Genomic DNA, 23,382 nt, shown 5'->3' with positions numbered 1-23,382 from the left:
GAATTCGAAAGAATTCGAAAGAAATCTTGGAAAAGAAGTGCTTGGAAAAAGGAGAGAAAGAACGCTCGAAAACGCGAAATGCATTTTTGTGTGAAATTTTTTTGAATATCGTAGTTTACGCGCAACGCGTAACATATAAATAAATGATAAACGAGATTTCACATAAGGTATATATAAAAAAAAAAATATAATTTTATCTTATGTTGTGTATCTAAATTATACACTGAGATATTATTAATTAACTTCTTTTCTCTCATCTGAAAATTGCTTGAAATGTTATCGAAGCGAAAATCCCATTGACCACAGTCGGACCGACACGATGTCGAATGGTAAACGCGAATTTTCCTTCACGATTACCCGATCTTGTATTGTTCATAATAATATAGTAACCACATATCCATTAGGTATATTGCATTTATCTCGCACTTTGTGTAATCATATCATTATGGCGCAACTAGTGAATTTGATGTCGATCGATCGTGAAATTTCGTCGATCGTAATTCCGATAGTCTAATATGATAATTTAATACGCAAAATTAATATGATTCTCGATCGCGATTTGCAAAAAGCGGAATGCGTACGTGGCGACCATGAGCGACTTTGATTTCGTCATTTAATGGACCGTTCGATTTCCTCAACGATTTACTCCGGCTTTTATTAAACGGCTTTCCTGCATCCTGTTTTTCTTTCCTCTTTGGCTTTCGGTTCTTACGCTCCAACGAGTCTACCTCTGACAAACACGCGTCCGCGTCGGTGATAAAAGTGACGCTTTCCGGCTTTTTTCTTGCGAGTGATGGCAACATGATGATCTTTTTCAGAAACCTAAAAATATATCTGCCAAATATAAACCTGCACGTTTTGCAATTTTCAACGCGCATATCAGTTTGAATTATTATTTAGCTATGTTCTTGTTTGTAAAAAGATATTTAATTTAATAAAGTAAATTCTGAATCATAATTTAATATAATGTTTAACTATGACAAAAATATTTTTATTTAACATTTAATATTCAATTGGAAATTGATTAGACACACACACATATTATCTGTAATTAATATGTATGTTAGAAATTTATAATTATTTAGAATTATTATATAGATACACACGCATTAATACAAAATTATAGAAACAGAAATTCAATAATTATACAATTGTTTAATTTATATCTTAATATATCATGCATTTGCAGAATTTTCCAAAAATTCCACGAGCCTAATATATATTTACTGTCCACGACGAAACTGTTCTTGAACATAGCAGGAATGAGATTTTCAATTCAAGTTTTCTCACTGAGAGAAAATTACGCCCGAGCGGTAGTCTCGAAACGGACAGGCAGACAGATGTTAAGAAACATAAGAGGAAAGTTTTCGCACGAGGCGGTCTCTCCGCGGCGCGATTAAATATGCGACACACGGGTACATCTTGGGCGGTCATAGTTGCGGAAACGAACGCGGAAAGAAGCGGCTGACGCGCGCGATGCGCGAACGCGTTAAACGAACCACGACGTCATAATTTCCCGCGGTGGATCGCGATAATTTAATTTCGCCGGAATGAAAGATAGCACGCCTTCACAAAGTAGACCGACCTTGCACGAGGAATTACGTCGTGCATTCGCGCCAGGCGTGCGGGGCTCTGGCGTTCCGCAAGTCGCTAAACTGGGAAGCAATCCGAATTCCTTATCGAATTTCCAGTACATTATTCCTCATGGAAAATTACAATTCATATAGAGGGAATGTGAGTCATATTAACGGTCTAGAATGGAATAGCAGAAATTATTAGCAGCATTGGCGATGTATGAAAGCACGAAATATGTAGGAGCAGCTGTCACGATGTAAATACACATGTATGAGTCTGGTAAAACACACACACACACACACACACACACACACACACACACACACACACACACACACACACACACACACACACATTGCTGAGCTAATACGAGAGAAGGCGCCTCTTTCATTTTTAAATATTCTATTCTATTTTATTTCTACTATATTCATTTTTGAATGTTCAGTAACTATTTATATGAAAATTCGTGTTGCATAAGTTCATAAAAAAGTGATTGCGCTTCATTTCTTTATCTGAATTGAACCGTTTCGATTATTATTGTAATTATTTTTTCGATTAATTTTTCTTTTTTGCATAGGATGCTTTTTGTAGCACATAAATTGTTTGCGATTTGATCTTTTATTTTATTCATTCCAATAACAGCGTGCCATTCTTCTAGCTAAATACGTACCCATATATGTATGTATGTATATGTGTGTATGTATATGTTCAAAATATATTTTATTTTTTATTTCAACGTTGGGTGACAAATCTCTCTTTTACGTGAGAATACTTCTCTTTACTTTGCATCACGATCAACTTTCAACTAAGTTTTTGCCTCTCACATTTTTACCTCGGGATTGATCCGATAATTAATCCCGTAATAACGAATTCTCTGTTATGAATTGTATTTTTCTTCCGACGGAAATCTCGCCCGTCTTCCGCCCCGTCGCGCAGCAATAACCTCCCTCACTTGCACCTTTATCGTTACTTTCAGAATCTTTCATCAACGCCGGTTCCTCCCAGTTTCTAACACGGCCGCAAATTGGATTTCTTACCGCTTCGATCCATGACAATGTATCGCTTTCGTCAGCTGTTCTTATATTAAGACGCTTCTTCGTTCAGTTAAAACCGATAAGGTCTCATCTTCCAAAGTTAATCTCTTTAAATTCCTTTCTTTATTGAAAAATCGAAAAAAAAACATCTAAATTTCAGAATAATTAAGAATGAATGCTCGTTAGAAACTCGTCTGTTATATTATATTTTTTTCAAACAACATTTCTACGTATATACAACTATTGCTCGTTAGAGAGAAGCTAAAAGAAATTTGGCGTCTCATGTAGGATTAAAAGATTTAAAAAAAGAGAAAACGAGAATTGTCGTGCAAATTGCGCACAACGATGCAACACTATGCAAAACTAAAGCGTATAAGTTGAATTTTCTATGCAGAAATTAGCCAACGGTTGGAGATAAAAGTTTTCATTTGTAGATAATGTTTATTTATATATTTTTTTCTAGTCATTTGTTGCATATCGTAGCAATTTTTATTTTTCTTTATCTGATTTTCTTTTAAGCATTTGTTGAACAAGAAAAAAATCTACGGCTGCTAGTAGGAAATAATTTAGTATGTCGGCGTTTTTGCTCAACTGCGCGTGAACCTTTATCAAGAAAAATGGAAGGAGGTGTCACGATGTTTCCGGTTACGATCGGTCGTATAGAGTGGATGGGAATTTAGGAGAATCACCTTCTGTAGTAATCGCTCCCTGCGGAAATGGTATGATTTATGAAAAAGTTCCTCTGCGAGAATGTCGCGAAAACGACATTTTGTCATTTTATTTCATAGTAATTATTTCTGAACGAAACAGAAATTAACGTTATAATTTAATTAGTTGTCATTATTTTTCCAGATAAAATAATTGTACATTATGCATTATATTTATATTTAAATTAATGAAATAGGACTTTTAAGCTTTTTCGGACCTAATAGTTCCAAATAAGAAACAGAAGAAACAGAATTCAAAATCAGAATAAAACGCCTTAAAGATATCTTTGCGAAAGATGTCTTGTAGACGCATTATATTTCGATTTTGAACTTTACATTGTCCACAATTAAAGATAACACATTTATTATAGTAATTAATATAATAATTCATTGAATAATAATAACAATTCATTGAATTTGAATATGAAAATAATAAAATTATTTTTGCAACAATTATTGTTAAACAAATTTTGATATTTATATTTATTTATAGAAATCGTTAATCGTTTTATCTTGCAAACGCTCTGCGCAAAATGTATATAAATGTATATAAATATTATTTATTAAATAACTTTTAATATATTTTATGAATAAGCTAAATTGTATAGAAAAATTTTTTATCGTGCAAAAATGAAGAAAAATGATTAGGCTTTTAGCGATTTGTAGTATCGAGAAATAAATATCGGAATATTGTCGCCGCACTGTTACTTCCAATTTCTCCGTGATGATTTATCTTCTCTTAAAGAGAGTGACTCGTAAATGATAGAAAGTGAATAGTACGATAGTATAAAAGGGATTTGAATGGAAGAGAGAGTATTTCTGTTTCGAAAGCGAATTTATCTCGTCTTTTTATACATGATCATTTTTTATTACACATCGCGGTATTAAATTTATTTTATATAAATTGATTTAGAAAATGATGTAATTATTTTATCGATTTATTGAAATCATGATTTTAACGAAAACAACATTATTTTTAATGCTTAATCATTTACAGATTTTTTTTCTTATGAATGTTTAAAAATCCAAAATATATTTATTAATATTTTTTTCAATTTTATAATTTTAATGATAGATTCTAATCGAGCAAAAAATTGATTAATATAAAAAGACGTGTAGTTTATTTGGAAAATATATTCGTGAAAAATTAAATAACATTATCATCGAATATATTCAGCTTCTTGAAGCTATAATGAAATCTTTATTATCGGATGGAATGTATGTAATATAATGAAATATGATGAAAGAAAAAAAAAGGAGCTACTTTTTTCTGCTAGGGCTTCATTAGAAACGCGATCGCGACTTCCTGATTTTAATGAAGTATGGCGACCAATGAGACTGCAAACGAAGAGTTTCCGGATTTTTAACAGATATCTATTTCGTCTGTAGCAATTTGTAAATTACGCAATTATATTAATAACTTCGTTTTAGTATAGAACTGACTTTTCACATTTCCATGATATTATTTCATTAATATCTATTACACCTATGAGAATTCGTTTATAAAATTTTATACGTGTTTTGAAAAGAATGTCATACACCAGTACTTTATAGAAAAGTTTCCCCATGCGAACCAAGCGTGTATTTGCCGCACAGTTTATTTGCTATACGCTATAATAACATTTTTAATTCATTTTTTCCATTGCCTTCCACAAGAATCCAATTATTTGTTTTAATTAGTTAATTAGAACCCCTTTCATATAAACGATAGCGCATATTCAGTAACATTTAAATAACAACTGTGTGCCGTCCCGGAAATATGAATGTTTCCAGCCAATGAATCGACACGTCAAAAGCAAGTCTCGTATGCTGTAAAACATCATGTGAAAATTTAATGTTGCTACATGTTATGTTGCTACATTTTGTACATATATTTTCAGCTGTATGTGTATTGCATCAGGATTATAGTAAATTCAATTAGTAACTGCATATGACTTTTTCATGCTATTATTGTTGTAATTAATATCAATATTGTTATAATCAAGTACGCACAATTCTAATGTTGTCATTATTGATTTAATTATATAATACATATTTATTAATATGAGTCAAATAAATTTAAATTGTTGACTTTATTTGATTGATATTGATCGTACAAAAAATTCTTAAAGAAAGTTGAGCTGAAGAGAGATGAAATATTGACAGTATTTGTATTGACTGTAATATTGATCATGCCAGTCTTCTTTAAAAGGGAACGTACAAGAATCGTGTTTGTGTGAAAATAATTAAAGTGTGCATTAAGGAACAAAGGAAGAAGTCGATCTGCGCAACAGACGTTCGCATTCCTTCATGTTGCTGATCATATAATCCGTACTTTCAGATTTTATTCTCTATCACAAATTTACAATATGAATAAAACTTTCACGTTGTGAAAGATGCTACTTTTATAAAAATTATAAATGTAATGAATTTTAAGATGCAGATGCACATTTTTATAATTGTGGATAGAAAAGAAAAAGTTATACAAGTTTAATTTTCTACTTTGTTTATTAATATTCGACTTTTCTTTAGTTTAACTACTTAAATATCGTGATTTGCATTAGTTCAACGAACTTTGTAGTATAATTATTTTAGAGAAAATCAATTCTTTTGAAAGACAAAAATTTTAGATAAGAATTTTAGATAAGAATTTAGACAGATTTGACTATATCTTATGATAATTTGTATACTAGCATTTAAACATTTTTGTTGTCGTTTTTTCAAAATTTTATATTTGCTTGTTATTTCTCTCTTTTCTTCTCCTTCAATTTCACACTTGCATTTTGCGCACAAATATCCATGATTTCCGGGATCTACATTCTATCACGCGAATGTTGCGTAGGAGTATCGTCAGCTGTACGATATTACGAAAATATTATGTAGATCAGGATGATACATATATGTTCATCCGGTTTTTATCACGCCCGCGCTTTATTTTGGACTTTTCAGAGAAAAATATCGCTCACTTGCAACAATGCTGAACTTTGAACTTTGTATCCAGAAACTTCAATGTGAAGTCTGGTAATGGATGCGACATCGGGAATAATGTAATTTATATAAAGAATCAAGATCTATAATTAGTATTGAACAGAATTTAGTAATGAAAATTGCGAAAATTGTTATCTTTTATAATAATTTTTATATATAAAAACAATTAATATTAATATATAGAAAATAAATAAAAAAAAACAGTAATTGTATATGGTTTGTAAATTATATTAATTATTTAAATTATGTTTTTCTTTAGTATTTTTTTTACAGTTTTAGATGAAAAATAGGCTTGGTAAATTTTATAAAAAGTATAAGTTATTATCATATAATAATATATATATATATATATATATATATATGAATTGTTTATATATATATATTTCTTGAACACCATTCTACTCAATATTTTCAAAAAATTCACGAAGTTTTCAAACGATGAACGTGCAATAAAAGAATCGGAATTTATCAATTACATATATATAATTTACTCGCAGATCCAAGTTTACACGTTTGAAGAATGGCAATCGTGGACGGAGCTCCACGTGGTATTGCTGCTCGAGATCGAACTTCTAGGCAAAATTGCGATCGCTACGCTCACGCAACGTTAAAGTACCTCGACGCACTGATTGAGAGATGACTCTCTGCATTTTCGATATTGTCACCGATCACCACTGATCGCACTTTTTTTTTGTTTTCAAACTAAGAAACAAAATACTGTGATGAGATGACGTCGCATAAAAATCAATCGGACCGAGTTTCAAAGGAAGTTAATTTCGATCGATACAGCCGATCGCGATCCCGCAATTAATTGCAATTCGATCTCTTCACGAAACTCCTTTTCCGACGAACGTGATCTCTCACGAAGTCCCCGTGGCTAGGGTTGCTTACGACGTGAATGCTAGATGAATACTGAGGCACGTCACATCGGGCGCCGGATTTCAACCCCCTTCTACGTGTACCTCTCATCCCTCTTCCGGTCCCCGCTATTCTCACCCCGCTCCACTCCCTCATCAGACGCGCATCCACCCACGCAACTGTTGCGCCCCCGCCCGTTTCTGATCATTTCTCAGCATTTCGCCGACCGTCCAGCGAGCGCATGGTGGCAAAAATCGAGCCACGTGGACGAACGATCGATCGCGATCGCAATCACGCTCATGTGTTAAAATATTCACGCAGACGTATTGATTTAAATGCGATTAATTATCGATCCTTCCGCCCGCTAGAACTGATCGCTAATGAAGTTAATGACGATATTGCTGCTTAAAAGAATTAATTAAATATATCGACCTTTCGATATTTCGAGCCTAGTTGTGCAATGTTGCTGTAAATTTGATTATATCGTCCCTTTTAGAACGATAAACGGTCTCAGAGCGAAATTGGGTGATTTCCAATTTAATTAATCAACTTCCAACTGTGTAAACTGGATTAAACTGGATTAAGTTGCCGATTAGATACATTGAAAAGTTGATTTAACAGTTTTACAATGTTAAGTAAACTTTTTTATTCGTGACAAGGTAGGAATTAAAATTTTTAATACTTGATTTTTTTCAATTTACCATCAAGTTTTAATTGTTAACAAAACTTTGCTTTAGTTTGCATCAAATCTGATTTAATTACTTAAACAATAACTTCTGATTCACGGAACTGTATTTAAAATGTAATAGATAAATCGACAGTCTCGAGATGTATGTCGGCTATCGATTTATTAATTCCTGAAATCGGATCAATAATTTATTTGCATTGCAGTTTTTTTCTCTAATCATATTAACAGATAATTTTATAATGATCAACAAATTATTTTGTGTTTATAAAGTAATATGAAATGATAACAAGTGTAAATGGATTAATTATTAATATTACTATTTCTTTTTCACAGTTTTAGCATTATATTAGTTCTTTTTATTACTTCTTCAATACAACTATTTTATTTATTACCGACAGATTTTGTTTATTTACTATAAAGAAGAGGCGTATATTTAATAAATATTATTTTTTTTTATAACTCTTGCAAGAAACTGCAGTTAGTTAAATAATTGAGATCGTCGATGTTCATATTATACCAAATCGACGATTAAGAAATATTATTGACTTATATGATATTTTATATTACGTTTCTGAGTAACAGTATAAGCAATACTTGCGCACACAGATATACAGGGGCGGTTATGGAAAAAATGGAGGTACAGATCGTGAAAAATGTGCTAATCGATTTTTTGCAGGCGCGAGACTGAGAGACGGGGTGCGTTGATGTTCTCGCTGCAAGGTCGATGACGACGACGATAATGTGCACGTCGTGTTTTGTAAACTCGGCTCGAACAATACATAAAACACGTCGGCGCACGTAACTCGCCTTTGCCTCTAACTAATTAGCCTAGATTTATTAACGGCAGTTTTGTAACGGTCGTAGGATTCTTACGGCCAGCCTTCCGTCGAGGCCGCTTAATTAATTACTCTCTCCGTAGGGCGGAGATGGTAATAATGCGTTTCTAATTAGTCGCGTTCGCGCGCGCGTGAAATACCTACGAGCTTGCAACCAACGCAAAAATAAGAGACGGCGGAGACGGAGGAGGGAGTGTGTAAAAAAGATGCGATTAAATAATCTTCGCTCATCGAGTTATCTTTTTATCGTCGAAAAAGTGCGCGTTGATTAAACTGAAAGTTAATTGAAGTTCCCGATAAGATAAAGAAACGTAAACAAATAAAACAACTGATATAATCTGAGCTTTAATATTGTGTCGTTTCTTGAAACTTTAAGTATATCAATTCCCACATGTGTCCATTTATTGAAATAGATATTAATTTGACGGATGAGTTTTTTTCCTGCGTGAAAGAATTTGTTTGCCGAAGGAAATTAAATTCAATAAATTCTTCTCCGCCCGCTCAAATTCATAATATAAAATCGGGAAAGGAGGTTTCGTAAAGTCTCTCTCATTCTCTGAGTCAATCTTGACAGTTCTCGGGCATCGGTCGGACTCATGCGTAGTCTCCGAATAGAACATGATCTCGGAACGTACGAGGTGTGACGTCCGCCGACAATTTCATGAATAATTGAACGTGTGCTTTAAGCGGACCGTGACGTATTGGCGGGGTATCGGTTCGTCCTGCAAACAGAATATCCTAGCTAACCGTCTGGACTGCTTGATTGATTAACAGTTTGCGCTGAATTTTGAATCGCCGGCGGAGTCTTACAATGCAATTTGTTTGCGATAGATTAAAATAATTTATATTCCCCACGATTGAATAACACTCTGTATACTGTCAGTCAATCAAATATATTATTATAAGCAATGTTTATTTCGTATAAGGTATATGTTTTAAAAAAATTATTAAACTGAATTGTTAGATTTAGATCGAGAAACTGAGAAATATACATTATTTTTATTTTTTCTTGAAGATACATATGTCTCAAATTTTTTATTTTTAATATAATTAATACTTTATATACGATTATTTATTGTTAGATTTAATAATAAATTAAACGTTATGATTAAATTTATCTCTGCAAATTAATATCTAAAATAAAAATCTTTAGCATGTGAATAAAACAACAATTTACAACGTGAGTGTGTTATTACATTTTGTTAAAGAATATCTTACATCTGTATATTTGGAGGATTAAATTACCTCAATTTTCGTAGATGGACATGTAGAAATAGTTTTAAAAAGTTTGAAACAATACAATTAATAACTATATGCTATAACGAGCACTTAGATAATTCTTTACACCGATCACGTATTTGTGTACTAGGCGCGTGAGCATCACAAATGCAAATTTTGTGAATGTATGCAAATTTTGTGAATATCATTTTCGTGTGTTGCTATGTTACGATATAAATATTTTTCTACATCCACAAATTATGACTAGTATCCTGGTACACCCGAGATTACCTGATTAATAACAAATATTACTACACCAATTTCATATCGTTAATGTATACAATATTTCTATTTAAATTTAAATTTATGTTTTGCAATATTAAAAAATATTAGAAATAAACTACCGCGGTTTGAAAAAATATTTAGTTTGGAGAATATTTTACAAACAAGTTGGCTTTTTCTGTTCGTGCTTTTTTCATTCTGTGATATTTTTGTTCATTTATTCAGAATTTAAGATGCGTTACACGTGCCTGAAATTTTTATCTTAAAATTGAGAGAAGTATTATTAAAAAGTAAAATTTATTCTGTTTTATTGATGAGTTTGTGAGCAAACAAATTAAAGACTTTATAGAACTTCATACCAAAATATTATCCGTCAACATTCCACCGAATCAGTTCATTAATGCGTCATCACGAGTCGCTTTCTTACTTGCTTTTCTAGCATGAAAAACAGATATCTTGCCACCAAATGAATTCTCACTTATCTTTTTGCAATCAAGTAATTTAAGAATAATTTGCATTTGATTATTATATTTGAAAGTTAATTGTGGAATTTTGCTCACAAAAAGATTTAGATGCGAAATTTAAAATAATAGAAAGTGAAAAAGTTCACTAGCGATAATATAAAATTTCTAAAGATAAGTTTCATTTTATAGTTGTAAAATTTTATAGTGATATAGTGAGACCATTTGCGAGTCAACTAATTGTCGAAATGAAGATAAGCGTGGCTTCAGAATAAAAATTGTGTTGAATAACTGTCTTATAAAGCACTGAATGGAAAGCTTAAAATGATTTTAAAAAAATAATTAAAAAAGAATTTGTATTAAGATAATTTTTTATACTAATAATTTTTAAAAATATATCTTATTTTTGTCTAATTAATAGAACTTACTTTTTATTTAAATGTCAATCAAATCTAATTTAGAAATACAATGAACATAAATATTACAATTCTAATAATATATTAGAATTATTTATGTTATTTACATACTAAATTAAAAAAATAAATTGTAATGATTAATAATATTATTAAATAAATGTTCTATTAATATTAATCATAATTAAGTGATATATATGTATATATATATATATATATATATATATATATATATATATAGAATCAATCACTTTATTTTTCAACAGTTGTGTCTGTCAAATTTTATCGCTCTATTCTCTTTAATGGCGATCAAGACGAAAAGCGATTGTATTGTGACTGTTTAAACACTTATATTGGCATGGCAGCAAGGATCCTTACAGAAGAAGCGATAAAGTTTGCGTCAATGACGAAACGTAATTACGAAGAATTCTAATGAGGCTGCCGGCGATGCTCTTGAGTGAATAAGAAGAGAAGCAACGCTTTTAAAGCTATGATGAAAAACCCTATAAAACGTAGACTCTTTCATATTGCTATTTGACTTTTAACTTTGTCTTGAAACATCTTGTCTTTATTAATTTTTATTTGGTCCATAATCGTGACAAATTGACAGGTGATTTGAATCTTTAATAAAATAAACTTATGTATGTATTACTATGATTTCTTTTATAAACGTTTCAAGATACAAGATGTTAAGATCATTGAAATAATTAATTAATTATTTAAAAAGAATTCATGAAAGAGTACGAGGATCGTTTGAAATAAGTTGCTTATATATAAATTATTTATTCAGATTAGCAGAAAGTTACGGTTTTCAATAGTTACGGTTTTAATAATTTGTACCAAACTGCTTTCCGAAACGTTAGAATTTTAAGTATACTGGACGATAAATCCGGTGTGTCAATAATTAAACTCAACTATGAGAATTTCCGATGAAATTGCCAGGCGTTTCGAGAGTTGTGAAACGGTTTGCACATCGCGCCGAACTTGGTTTGGATTTTAGCGATTTGCCATGTCCATATTCGCGCGCGAAGTGATTATTTGCCTACAATGCAAGATACAATACCATATTTTTGAACACAGTTAAGAATGATTTAACAATCTCGCGAATATATCGTAATTTATGACGATTGTTTCTATCTATTGCTAAATGACTATAATTTCATCATTGATTGCGTGCAATCGAAAATATTTTTTGCCGTAATAACATCGAAAAAGAAAAGTCAATATAGTTTAATTGACGTTGATTGAAATGGAGAGTAGTTGATAGAACATTTCATTTTAACCATATCTGATTGAAACGTTTCTATGAAATTGTTATTTTTGATTGTTTCTAAATATAGTGATCGTCGATCACTATCATATCAATACCAATACATTGCCGAGAGATCTCGTGTTTTTCATTCTAATGCTTGAGGCTGATCGTGAGAATTCTCAGAGCATATTACACTTAAAAAACACTTAGCTCGTGGATACAGCTAGTGTAAAATGAGGTTTGTGATATATTAACAATTCTATGGTAATAGTTACTTGATAATTGCCCTAATTGTATTAGTCGTCATTAATCATCACGTGTCTAATGACAGTTATTGGTTTCAGAGAGAAATTCTGGTATTGATATAATAGTTTACAGTCATTACGCTTGTCCGTTGAAAAGATGGGATGCATTTAAGCAGTATATATTCTGAGTGCAGCAGTACATTCTGGTCTAGTTATATCATCACATCGGACGTAGTGTTCGCGGTAAGTTTTTCTCGTGCATCATTGACGCGAGACATGTTACTGATGAGGAACGACCTGGAAATTCCTCCAGCAAAACGATCAATGCGCGACGTTTCTTGACCGTTAGAGAAGCTTCTCATTCCGATCCGGAGTTTTCCACACCATAAGCGGTGAAAGAGAAAGAGAGAGAGGGAGAGAAAGAGGGAGCATCGTAGCGGCCGGAGGCAACGCAAAAATAGTCCAGCATCTCTTGGAATCCGGTCGAGTCTTTTCAGAGAAAAACGTAATGCCAATAGTCACGCTGTACTTTGACAAAGTTCTTTTTCGTCGAGTGCAGCGTTCGTTTCTTTTTTTTTTTTTTGCAACCGTGTCACGTATTTACGAATAATCCGAGAAATTGGCACTGTGAGCGGCGCAACGACACGTTTTTACCTGTACCAGGAACCCCCGGGGGGATTATGTGACTCAGTAGTGAAGTAACAGTTTACTTTATTTAGAAAAAATATATAATACATTCTTTTAAAAATACAAATATGACACATAAAAAATGATGAGAAAAAATAATATCAAAATGAACCAACCTACAGCGTGATAATAATATTGTGTTAAATTAACAAGCGTTGTTGCAAAATGCTGTAACAGCGTTTCAAGTTACAATTTATTATCTGTTTCTTGAGTTAGTCTAACAAGACTAAAAATAACTTGCGATGTAATAATTTTATGCATAATAAATTCATAAGTAAACAGCATTACAGTTTATAATTTATTTTTTAGTTTAGTTTAAAATTAAAAAAAAAAACATCTAATTATTATAGTATTTATAAATAGTATTACAAATCTAATCAAATACAGTAAAACATTGTGAAATTCTTTAATATATATTTTTAATATATATATTTTTTTAAATATATTTTAATATACATATTTAATATACACATTGTAATATATATTTTTTTTTATATACTTTTTATAATAGTTTCATTCAAAGCAATATACATTCTATAAGAATTTGCATTTGATGATAGAAGCATTTGATGTAAAATTTTTAATTTTCTAATAAGCTAGACAAAGCGGGACGTAGATAATATTTTTGATGGAAATTGTATAGAACAGCAAGATTGTTCGTCGCTGTCGGTTGGAAATGCATCTATGATCCTTTGGCATTATCGACGAAACGAAGTACCGGATAACTCTGTTACGAGTCAATCTCTCCGCCAGGAATAAGCAAGTCCCCGGAGGTGCTTTGATGGAGACAGTCGTAATAGTTTTTATTCCGGAACTTTGAATCCGTTTTATCCGCGTTATTTTTAACTTTATTTCAAGGGAACGATCTCTACTTACAAAATTACTTGTAACAATCTTATGAATTGATTATTATAACTTATATTTATTTTAATATAATGTTTTCTCTACTTGCATACGTTTAAAACATATTTTACATAATAATAATAATAATAATAATAATAATAATAATAATAATAATAATAATAATAATAATAATACATTACGAATTCAAATTGAAATATTTAGATAAAGAAAGAGTTCTTTCTCTTTATAATAATATTACAATAAATTCTTTCAATAAATTCTTAATACACGCATATCTTATGCCTCTTTTATTTTTGCATAAGCGTAAGCGTTTATTTTCGCCATTTGAGACAAATCTGTTTTCGATATTTTTTCGACAGGAAATTATATTTACGCCAATATCTGAAGGATTCTGCATTATGAGAAGAAAGCGATCGGTGATGCGAACATTTGTTCGTATTGTAGACGACATCGCACTATTTATATATACTCTCTGAATAGAATAAGTAGGAACTACGTACCTTTTCTATTCAAAATTTCAGACAGCTGGTGTGATTAATCGAACTTCTTCATGAAGCACCACATGGGAAATGTTGCGTGCGATCTAATCGATTGGAAGATGACAACGTCGAATTTCACCTCATGTATTGGTGATTTATTAAGCCGTTCATGGATAGTAATTACCAGATTGTGTATTTGATCGTGACATAATCGTTTAAAGGATTATGCCGGGATTGTGCTATTGTCATATAAACACAGAGATGATGAGGGAGAGATTGCATTTTCGAAAAATTAGGACAAGATAAATTTAATTATAGAATTGTCATCACATATAGAGGAAGTCAATAATGCTATGAGTTAAAAACATTTCGAATTTATATTATTTGTGCAATTGTTTATTTTTCTAAATTTGCAAATATAATAGTAAATATTTTATTGTTTATTGAAATTCTTCCTCATATCAGCCTTTGTTCAAAATATCCATATTTTTGTTATATTTATATAAATGGAAGGATAGTTAAAAACTTCATTTAGATGCTTTAGAAGATTTTAGTTTACTAAAGTTATAATATTTAATTAAATCATAAATAATTTTGTGTAATTTTTAACAGTATCATGTATATGCAACGAAATGTAATATAGTGTTTGTATACACTGAGAAAAAAAATACTGTTGAATCAACAGCATTAGTCTAATTGGAAATAATTTTGTGTTAATGACATTATTAATGAAAGAAAGATCTTGATTGTTAAAAGAAGGGCACATTTATTTCATGAATAATGTCGTTGAATTAACAAAATTTTTTTCCAATTGGACTAATGCTGTTGACTCAACAGCATTTTTTTCTCCGTATACGATCCATTTGGAGATTGCATGACATTGCATATAAGAATATAATGCAATGAGTTGCGCAGTATTGAATTTAGTAGATACTTTGGAACGCTGTCACGCGCCGTACGAGCTTTGGAGAACCCTCGGCACTGTCACAAAATCTTTTAATGAGCTTACCAAGCCTAGAAGCCTTATATCGGCACGCCTCGCGGCAAAGTAAATGCGAAAAGCGGCAAACCGTTGGTGGCAGTTGTTGCGTGCGTCACGTCACCGGGATTTCACGCTCCGTAAAAAGCCGTAAAAAAAAAAACGCTGCTTTGGATTCGAGGGCAACAGATTCGCACGTTTGCGATCGTCGAGAAAGATCGACACGGATAGCGCGGTGAGTTAACGATGTCGATAATGTCACAACATCACAATTGAGAATGCAAGTGGACAGAAAGAAATATGTTTTATTCTTCCTCAAATTTTTATTTATTTATTTTGTTCAAAAATAAATTATAATTTTTTATATTCTATTATATATATATATGTATATATATATAGAGTTACATTCTCTAAAATCAGACGATTAATTTTAGAATATAACTTCGAAAATCGACAAAGTCAAATAGTATCTTCTCTGAATTCATCTCTTTAATTATAACTGGTCAAATATTTGTTGAGGCGATATGTAATAAGGATGATCAACTATCACGTCCGAGGATGATAGTTGGAAATTTATCAACTACACACTGCGTGAGAGCAATGTGGAGGAGAGATTAAACTTCCGTATGTATAATAGAGTGCTACGACTTATGATGAAGGGATGTGACCGAGAATGAGAGCTAGCCGAACATATCACTTTCCATAGAAATGATCGTGTACAGCCCGGGACTGTCCTTTGCCGATAACCTGCCTCGTCGTTGTAATTTCCTCGTGCGCTGATCGCAGGTTCTGTCGTGCGAATCTGCACGTTTCGTTGCACGTAGCCGCATTTCATGCCACTTTATTGCGTACGATTGGCTTGTTAGTAACTGATTCCAAACATGAATTTAGATCTGGGAGACCGAGGGAGCTTTATCTCATATCCTTTGTCGATACCGATGACGTATTATCAATTACTAGTTCTCGTTTACATGCGTATCGTTTTTTGATAACGGACAAAGCCGGCTGATGCGCGCGAATAGGAATAACAACCGAGCTAACTTTTCTAACTAAGCGTTCGACGGGCGACTTCCGAAGTGGAGCATCGGGGACAACGTTGTACTGTTACCTCGTGGTGACCAACTTTCCGTTCGTGACGTAACATGCTGAACTCGTTTTAATTATAGAACGAGCAATTATGCAACTAAGAGCAAAGGTCAACGTCTGATGGACCTAGATCGATTTTCGTTTGCTGTGTTCTCAATATGTTTCCTTATTATCTTTCATTTTCTTATATATTATTCTAGTCATTTTACTGTAAGAGTAAAATATGAATTATTAGTTTGATTGTTGTAAATGTCGTATCGGCTAAACTAGCTTTTTTTCATAGCTCCGATATTATCACTAACACGATAATTTTCTTTAACTACAATTTCATTTTCACTACTATTTCACCATTTACAATGAACATACAATTTTTATCAGCCTTTTATCTTCTATGACGAAGCGGATGATGTCGGAACGTTTGTGAAAATTGAAACAAATCAGTTATTTATCGATTTGCTCTGTTCCCATTGACACACCCTTTACCAATCATAAAAGCGTCGATAGAACGCGAAATATTCTCTATCAAATTCAATTACGATCAACGTTTGACCTTAATAACTAACTTGAAATCTTCTACCGTCCATCTGTTTCCGTCAGAGGCACCTCCTATGATCCTATCGTATTCCTATTATTCATCGTTGAAGTGTGAACAATAGAACAAAATTTTGATAACTAGCCAGTCACTGGAAAGACTGGGCAACAGTCTAGAGATGAGGAGAAAGAGAGGGAGAGAGAGAGAGAGAGAGAGAGAGAGAGAGAGAGAGAGATGGAGTATTATAGAGAGAGAACGATGATGCTCTGGCGAAGGCTGTTCTTCGTCGATAACGATTCCGCTATTCCTCCTTACAATTTACTTGGTATGATACCATGAACTTTGATCTGCCAAGATCCATATTCGTAACTTTGTGGATCACAGTGGAAAAAGGAAGTTATTAAAAGTACTTAATGCTATCGAGCAAATTAACCCTGTGTGCACATACGAATAAATTGCACGAATTCATATGAACAAATTTCCATATCTCCATTCTCTTTGTCATAAAAAATAACATTAAAATTGCAGTTTTAAACGCATAAAAATTGATGTTAAAAAAAAGAAGCGTTCGTTTGTTTTACGTACGAGATCTTAATTTTAAAATATTTAAGAAAATGAAGTTTCTATTTTATTCCAATATGAAATTCTCGTTACGTTATTTTCAATACTTAAAATTTGTTTCACGATTTATTCCGAGAGAGCGTGCGAAGAATATTTTTTTTTATAATTTTTATTTCGTACGCGAAGTGGGAGGCTGAAATACATAGGTATGCGTATGTAAGTTCGATGCGTTCATTACTTACTCTCAAGTATGCACATCTCTTATACGCGTAGGAATGTCACGTGTAGCTGTGCTCACGCATCCCAGGTCAAATATATACGTACTTTTAATTTCATCTTCGTCCAACTTTGTCGATTATCATAAATCGTCATGTAGTGAGAGAATTTTCCTCGAATTCGTGCAAATTATTAATTGGCAATTGTAATTAACGTGATTTTTGGTAAACAATAAAAGAGCAATGTACCGTCTTGAAAAATTAAAATTCTAAACATATATTAACAATATTAAATGATAATTCTCAACATTTTTCCAGTTTTTTTACAAGCTCTTAAAATATTCGTTAGATTTTATATAGAACTTATATAGTAAATATTTTATAAATGTGATCCCTCTTCTTTATTTTTTCTTGATTTTTTTATTTCTTCTGAAAAATAATGTATGAAATATGAAAGGGTTATTGTAGCAGTAAAATCAATATTTGCAGATGATCGCTATATGATCAGCATGAAGAAACACGGAAATAATGAGAATAAACATAAGAGTTGTCAAAATGGAGGTAAGACAGTGGAGAAGTCCGATCCGGGAAATCTGAGCGATGACGAGAATCAAGGTTTTGGAAGTTGGCTTCGATCCAGCACTGGTGTCGAAATGATGCGGCTTTTCGTAATCGCAAATTCGATTTTGGTTTTTGTCACCATGGCTTGGCCAAACATGAAAGAATCTTTCTATATTATTAAAGACTATCTCGTAAGAGAAGATAATTAATTAATCATGATTGAGAAGATTATTTAAAAATTTAATTATTATAAATTTAATCAATTTTGAACAAGTGTTGCAATATTATTTATTTCAATTATTTGACATATACATATATATCTGTTAACATTAGTTTCATTTTTATTTTTATATCGAGCGACATTAATATCCATGTTAAATTCTATTATTAAAACAAAAGGACATTTAGACTAATAACAGATAGGAAATAGTTATTTGTAAAATACGATTATTATTCATATAATATGATATATGGAATATGATTGTATTATTCATAGAATAAGAATGATTGTATTATTCATAGAATAAGAAATTGTTATTGATCATATCGCTTATTAATTATACAAACTATAAAAAAAGTATTAAATTTAATTTGTGCGGTATAATAGCAAATCCATTTTAAAGTCGGTGAAAGATAGATATTTAGGAAGACAAACTAGAAATAATCGTCAACTTTCAAAAGATTTAATATTCTTGCAAATGCCACAAAGCGATAGATAGAACTGTGACAAAACTTTTTCACGCGCAGCATTTGAAAGTCAGATGTACAGATTGTGTTATTTGTGTAAGATAAAAATCTTCCTTGTACTTTTTTCTTGCTAGAAGTTCCTCATTTTAAAGTAATAAATCTCTGGAGATCTCTATGGGTCATATAACTTTCAGTAGAACTAATAGACAAGTTATTAAATTGTATTATTCTAATTCTTAGTTAAGATAATTTAATAACTTGATTTATTTCTTAGAAAAAGATTAATCTTCTATTAATGTATCACATCGCACTCTTACTGAATAAGATATATATTTATTGTACAATATTATATATGATATTTTATAATATCGGAATTGTAATAGTCAACCGCAATCACAAGATCTTATTATGTTAGCGTTTGCTATTCGCGGGGTGGTTCTCCTCGGCGTGTTGGGCTGGTACAGCGCCACCATCTGGAAGATGATCGACGGTTATTTCAAGGATCAGTTCCGCGTTTACTTGCAGGAAGAGTATCGCAAGTATCCGCGGATCAGGGCCGACGTCGAGAGCGCCAAGGCTAACGTCGATAAGGGACCCGTTTCGAGCGCGTTGCCATCCGAGTCGAGTCATCCGAGTCACGGCATCGCGGAGACCTACGCTTCCAACGTGGTATGCCCGGCCGCCGACATCGCAGACGCCTGTCGGCGTGCGGTCGCTTCGAACGGAAGGCCGGAGGAAGCCGTGGCAGGTGGCACTAGCGAAATCGTGGCCGCCGTAGGCGCCGGTGGTCCCACCGATAAAAATGCATTCCCGGCGAACGCGGCCCAGGAAAGTGGGGAGCCGCCGAGCAGCGACACGCGAGATAAAGAACGGCGACCGGGTGCCATCAATCGGGACGGCGATCGCGAAGAGGATGGGATCGGGGGAAGTGTACTCCCGTCCCCCTGCGCGTCGTCTGCGCGTCGCCCCGAGAAACCGCGACGACGCCTCGATAAGAGGGGATCATCGCGTGTCGCGAAAGAGGTCTCGAGGGAGATATCGGGGGAAAGGCCGAGGAAACGAAGAGTGAACACGCTCGTTTTGACGGACGCCGATTTCGCCGCCGCGAGGACCGAGGACGACGAAGACGATTTCTCAGAGTTTGAGGACGACGAAGGGGATCGAGGAATTTCCAAGGAAGGGATCCTCGTCTCGGAGCTACCATTTAAGCCCAGGGCGGACATCGGAGATTTGGACAGGGTAACTGCGGAAGAATTTTGTCCTCTGACCTTGGAGGACGAGACTTCCTGCGGAGAAACCACCACGTGGCCGTGACTGCGCATGATGATGAGGAGCACCGTCGATGCAATTGGAAGTATTAGATCGTATGGAAAAAAAGCTGTGCATTAACAGCGGGGCATCAAAGGGCTTAGGGACATGCTGAGAAGGTTGCAGCAGAAGACTGCGATTGTTATTAGAATAAATATGTTCAATCAGTTTCGCGGCTTTATTAAAGATGATGATGGATGTAGAATGACGATGTTCAGATCTTTTCAGATGTTTTTGTTGGCGTACCGCGATTTATTTTGTTGAATAGGACTGGAATAGGATGAAATAAAGTGTATATCGTAATTTTAATCGAAATTTATTTAATAATTATAATTTTAATATAAATAAATATGTTGTTACCATTCCTATTAGAAAGACTGGGTTTAATTTCGGTATGACTTATATCTTTGTGTTAATACTTTATTTTTCCATGTCATATATAAAATGTATATTTAGCATAAATTTAAGCACATACTCTATGATAAATTTTATATATATATTTATTCTATATATGAAAATATTTACTTAATCATCAAATTAATAATTATGGTAGCACCTCGAAGTAGGCTTTAACTGCCTCAAGATATTTCGAATCCAGGACAAATATAAATGATTCTATGAATCGAATAGGGTCAGTAAACAAGTATCGTTGTCCTTTGACCTTGCAAGAAGAGATTCTACGAAGAGAAACTAGCAAGTGATCGTGAGAAGTCAGAGAAATCGTGATATACAGTGTCGTATTGAAAATACTTGTTCGAAGGAAAAATCGAAAATGCACATTGCAAAGTGCAACGTGTGCGTTGCCTGCATGTATTTCATCGTATGTACTGAAAGTATCATAAAACTGAAAATTGACTCGTAAATGTGTTGCAATAATGGACAAGATTGTCACGTTATATAAAGATGACAAATGTTAGCAAGTAACGTGTTAATCGCTGAATGACACGCGTGGGAGATGTTTTGCAAATATTTTGCTCTCAAGGAAGAATAAGATCAAAGTATTTTAAGATTCCTCTTAACAAGATTACTTCGCTTATTAAGTAATAAAATCTATGAACAGTTATTACAGTTAAATAATCAATAAAGTTGTGCTTCTATTTATTGCGCTCCAAAAACTGAATCTTAATAAATAAAATAAGTATAACTGCACATTTATTTTTCGATTTGTATATGTCAGAAGTAAACGAAAAAAACTATTTTTTCTAACCATATCTAAATTAATAATAATTTTACGTATTATGTTTCTTTACAGGCGTAACCGTTTTCATTGCTGTTCTTCATTAAAATTAATGAATTGTCAACAGACACACTGTTCAACTATTCATGCAAATCAGTTATTGATGCATGTAAATGAAATAAGAAAATTTATTCATTCATCATATTAATATTCATTCTAAATAATTTTGCATTTTAGAATTGTACTATTTTTAAATAAACATTTTTATCATTCAAAATATAAATTTTCGTATAATTATAAATACAATATAAATGAAATTAAATAATTTTTTGAACATTTTAATTCTCTTAGAAGAATGAAAAAATTTTAATATCAATATAATAAAAATATATTAATAATATCAATAATAATGATTAGAAATCTGCAGAACTGACACAAAAATATAAGTTGTCTAAGATAATTTTATTTTAGTAAAATATAAAAATAAATATAAAACATGTTAAAGCAACAAGAAAATCAATAGATAAAATTGTATCAATTATGTAAAATATTTCGGATGATAATGACTCTTATTTTCTTGTTACATATTAACCATGTACATTATTATAATATCGCGTTAGATTAGTTTGCATACCTATTGAAATATCCGATTGATGCTTTTTGTTATCTCGAAAAGAGTCTTGTCAATTGATTGCGTAAATCAAAGTAATTTACATTTGCTAAATACATGCGGTGTCGATTGCATTCTAAAGCGATGACGTTTGTGAACATGTGCAAAGGAATACTAACAGTGCTCGAAGTGCGAAGAATAATAATACATGGAATGTATTATTGTTACCATAACATCAATCTGTTTTATCCTTTACAATATTAATAATAAAATACCAATGGATCATTATTCTCAAACAAGATTAATAATAGTTTAATGAACTGTAATATAGTAATAAAATTATTTTATTACCTCAGTGAAACACGAATACCGTAAAATAGGAGTGTAAATAAATGTTAACATCCTGTTAACATCTAGAACATCAGAACTTCATAAAGAACAGCCTGTGTATTTACTTCCAATTATTTGCTTCAAATTATTACAACGTTCAAAGCATGTGTCTAATGCAGAAGATGCTTTTGTTCGGGAATGTACGATATTGCATTGCGTCATTGAATTATTTAATGTAATAAGAATATTTATATGTGTGCGAAGTGTTCCATATGCACATCTACATCAAATGCAGATACATGCGATATCATACAAAAGGAATTCTAAATATGGAATTTAAATGCGTTTGAATATTTTATACCATGGAGATCTGCACGAGTAAAGTAGTGATTATCTCATACGAATCGAAATATCTGATACGTTAAATAAATTTTTTTCCGGAATGTTGTATACGGATGAAGTCCTAACTATTTCTTTTACCGTGCAATTCTTCGGTTGCGCAACGATGAGGTATGAGCGTTTAATTCCAGGTTCCATTTTCATTTACGCGGTGATGAAAGACCGCATGCGTTCTAATCCAATCCAAGATATGCAGGTCGATGATCGAAGTCAGTTTGGATCAGAGTAACGTATACGCATGGATCTTGATAGATTTCTTATCCAAACATGCGTCGCGAATCGTGGTTTGCACTCAGCGTCTACGATTAGCTAATCACAATTGATCACGTATTACGCAATTTTTGCGAGGCGCGACTTATATATCGACATAG

General features: G+C 32.5%; 3 protein-coding genes across 4 annotated transcripts in view; 2 read left to right on the top strand and 1 right to left on the bottom strand.

Moving 5' to 3' along the window:
- The window catches only part of LOC105425322 (uncharacterized), a 76,836-nt gene that overhangs the window by 48,830 nt on the left and 4,624 nt on the right, over window positions 1-23,382 (bottom strand). The window lies entirely within an intron of this gene.
- Window positions 15,459-19,360, top strand: Xport-A (exit protein of rhodopsin and TRP A). Of its 2 annotated transcripts, XM_089082308.1 has the most exons (3): window positions 15,459-15,780; window positions 15,980-16,169; window positions 18,429-19,360. In XM_089082308.1, exon 3 carries the CDS (start codon window positions 18,440-18,442, stop codon window positions 18,707-18,709), a length of 270 nt encoding a protein of 89 aa, XP_088938434.1. In that variant the 5' UTR covers window positions 15,459-15,780; window positions 15,980-16,169; window positions 18,429-18,439; the 3' UTR covers window positions 18,710-19,360. The 2 variants fall into 2 exon arrangements, with proteins under 2 accessions (XP_088938434.1, XP_088938432.1); XM_089082306.1 differs by lacking the exon at window positions 15,980-16,169 and having other exon boundaries at window positions 15,499-15,780.
- On the top strand, window positions 19,512-21,643 carry LOC105425324 (uncharacterized). Its single transcript, XM_011636042.3, has one exon. It carries the CDS (start codon window positions 19,596-19,598, stop codon window positions 20,499-20,501), a length of 906 nt encoding a protein of 301 aa, XP_011634344.2. The 5' UTR covers window positions 19,512-19,595; the 3' UTR covers window positions 20,502-21,643.

This window comes from Pogonomyrmex barbatus, unplaced genomic scaffold (genome assembly GCF_055798465.1).
Source record: "Pogonomyrmex barbatus isolate J1 unplaced genomic scaffold, ASM5579846v1 scaffold1, whole genome shotgun sequence".
Classification (NCBI taxonomy): Eukaryota; Metazoa; Arthropoda; class Insecta; order Hymenoptera; family Formicidae; genus Pogonomyrmex; species Pogonomyrmex barbatus.
Note: the sequence above shows the minus strand (reverse complement) of the source record. Positions and strands in the feature narration are given on the sequence as shown.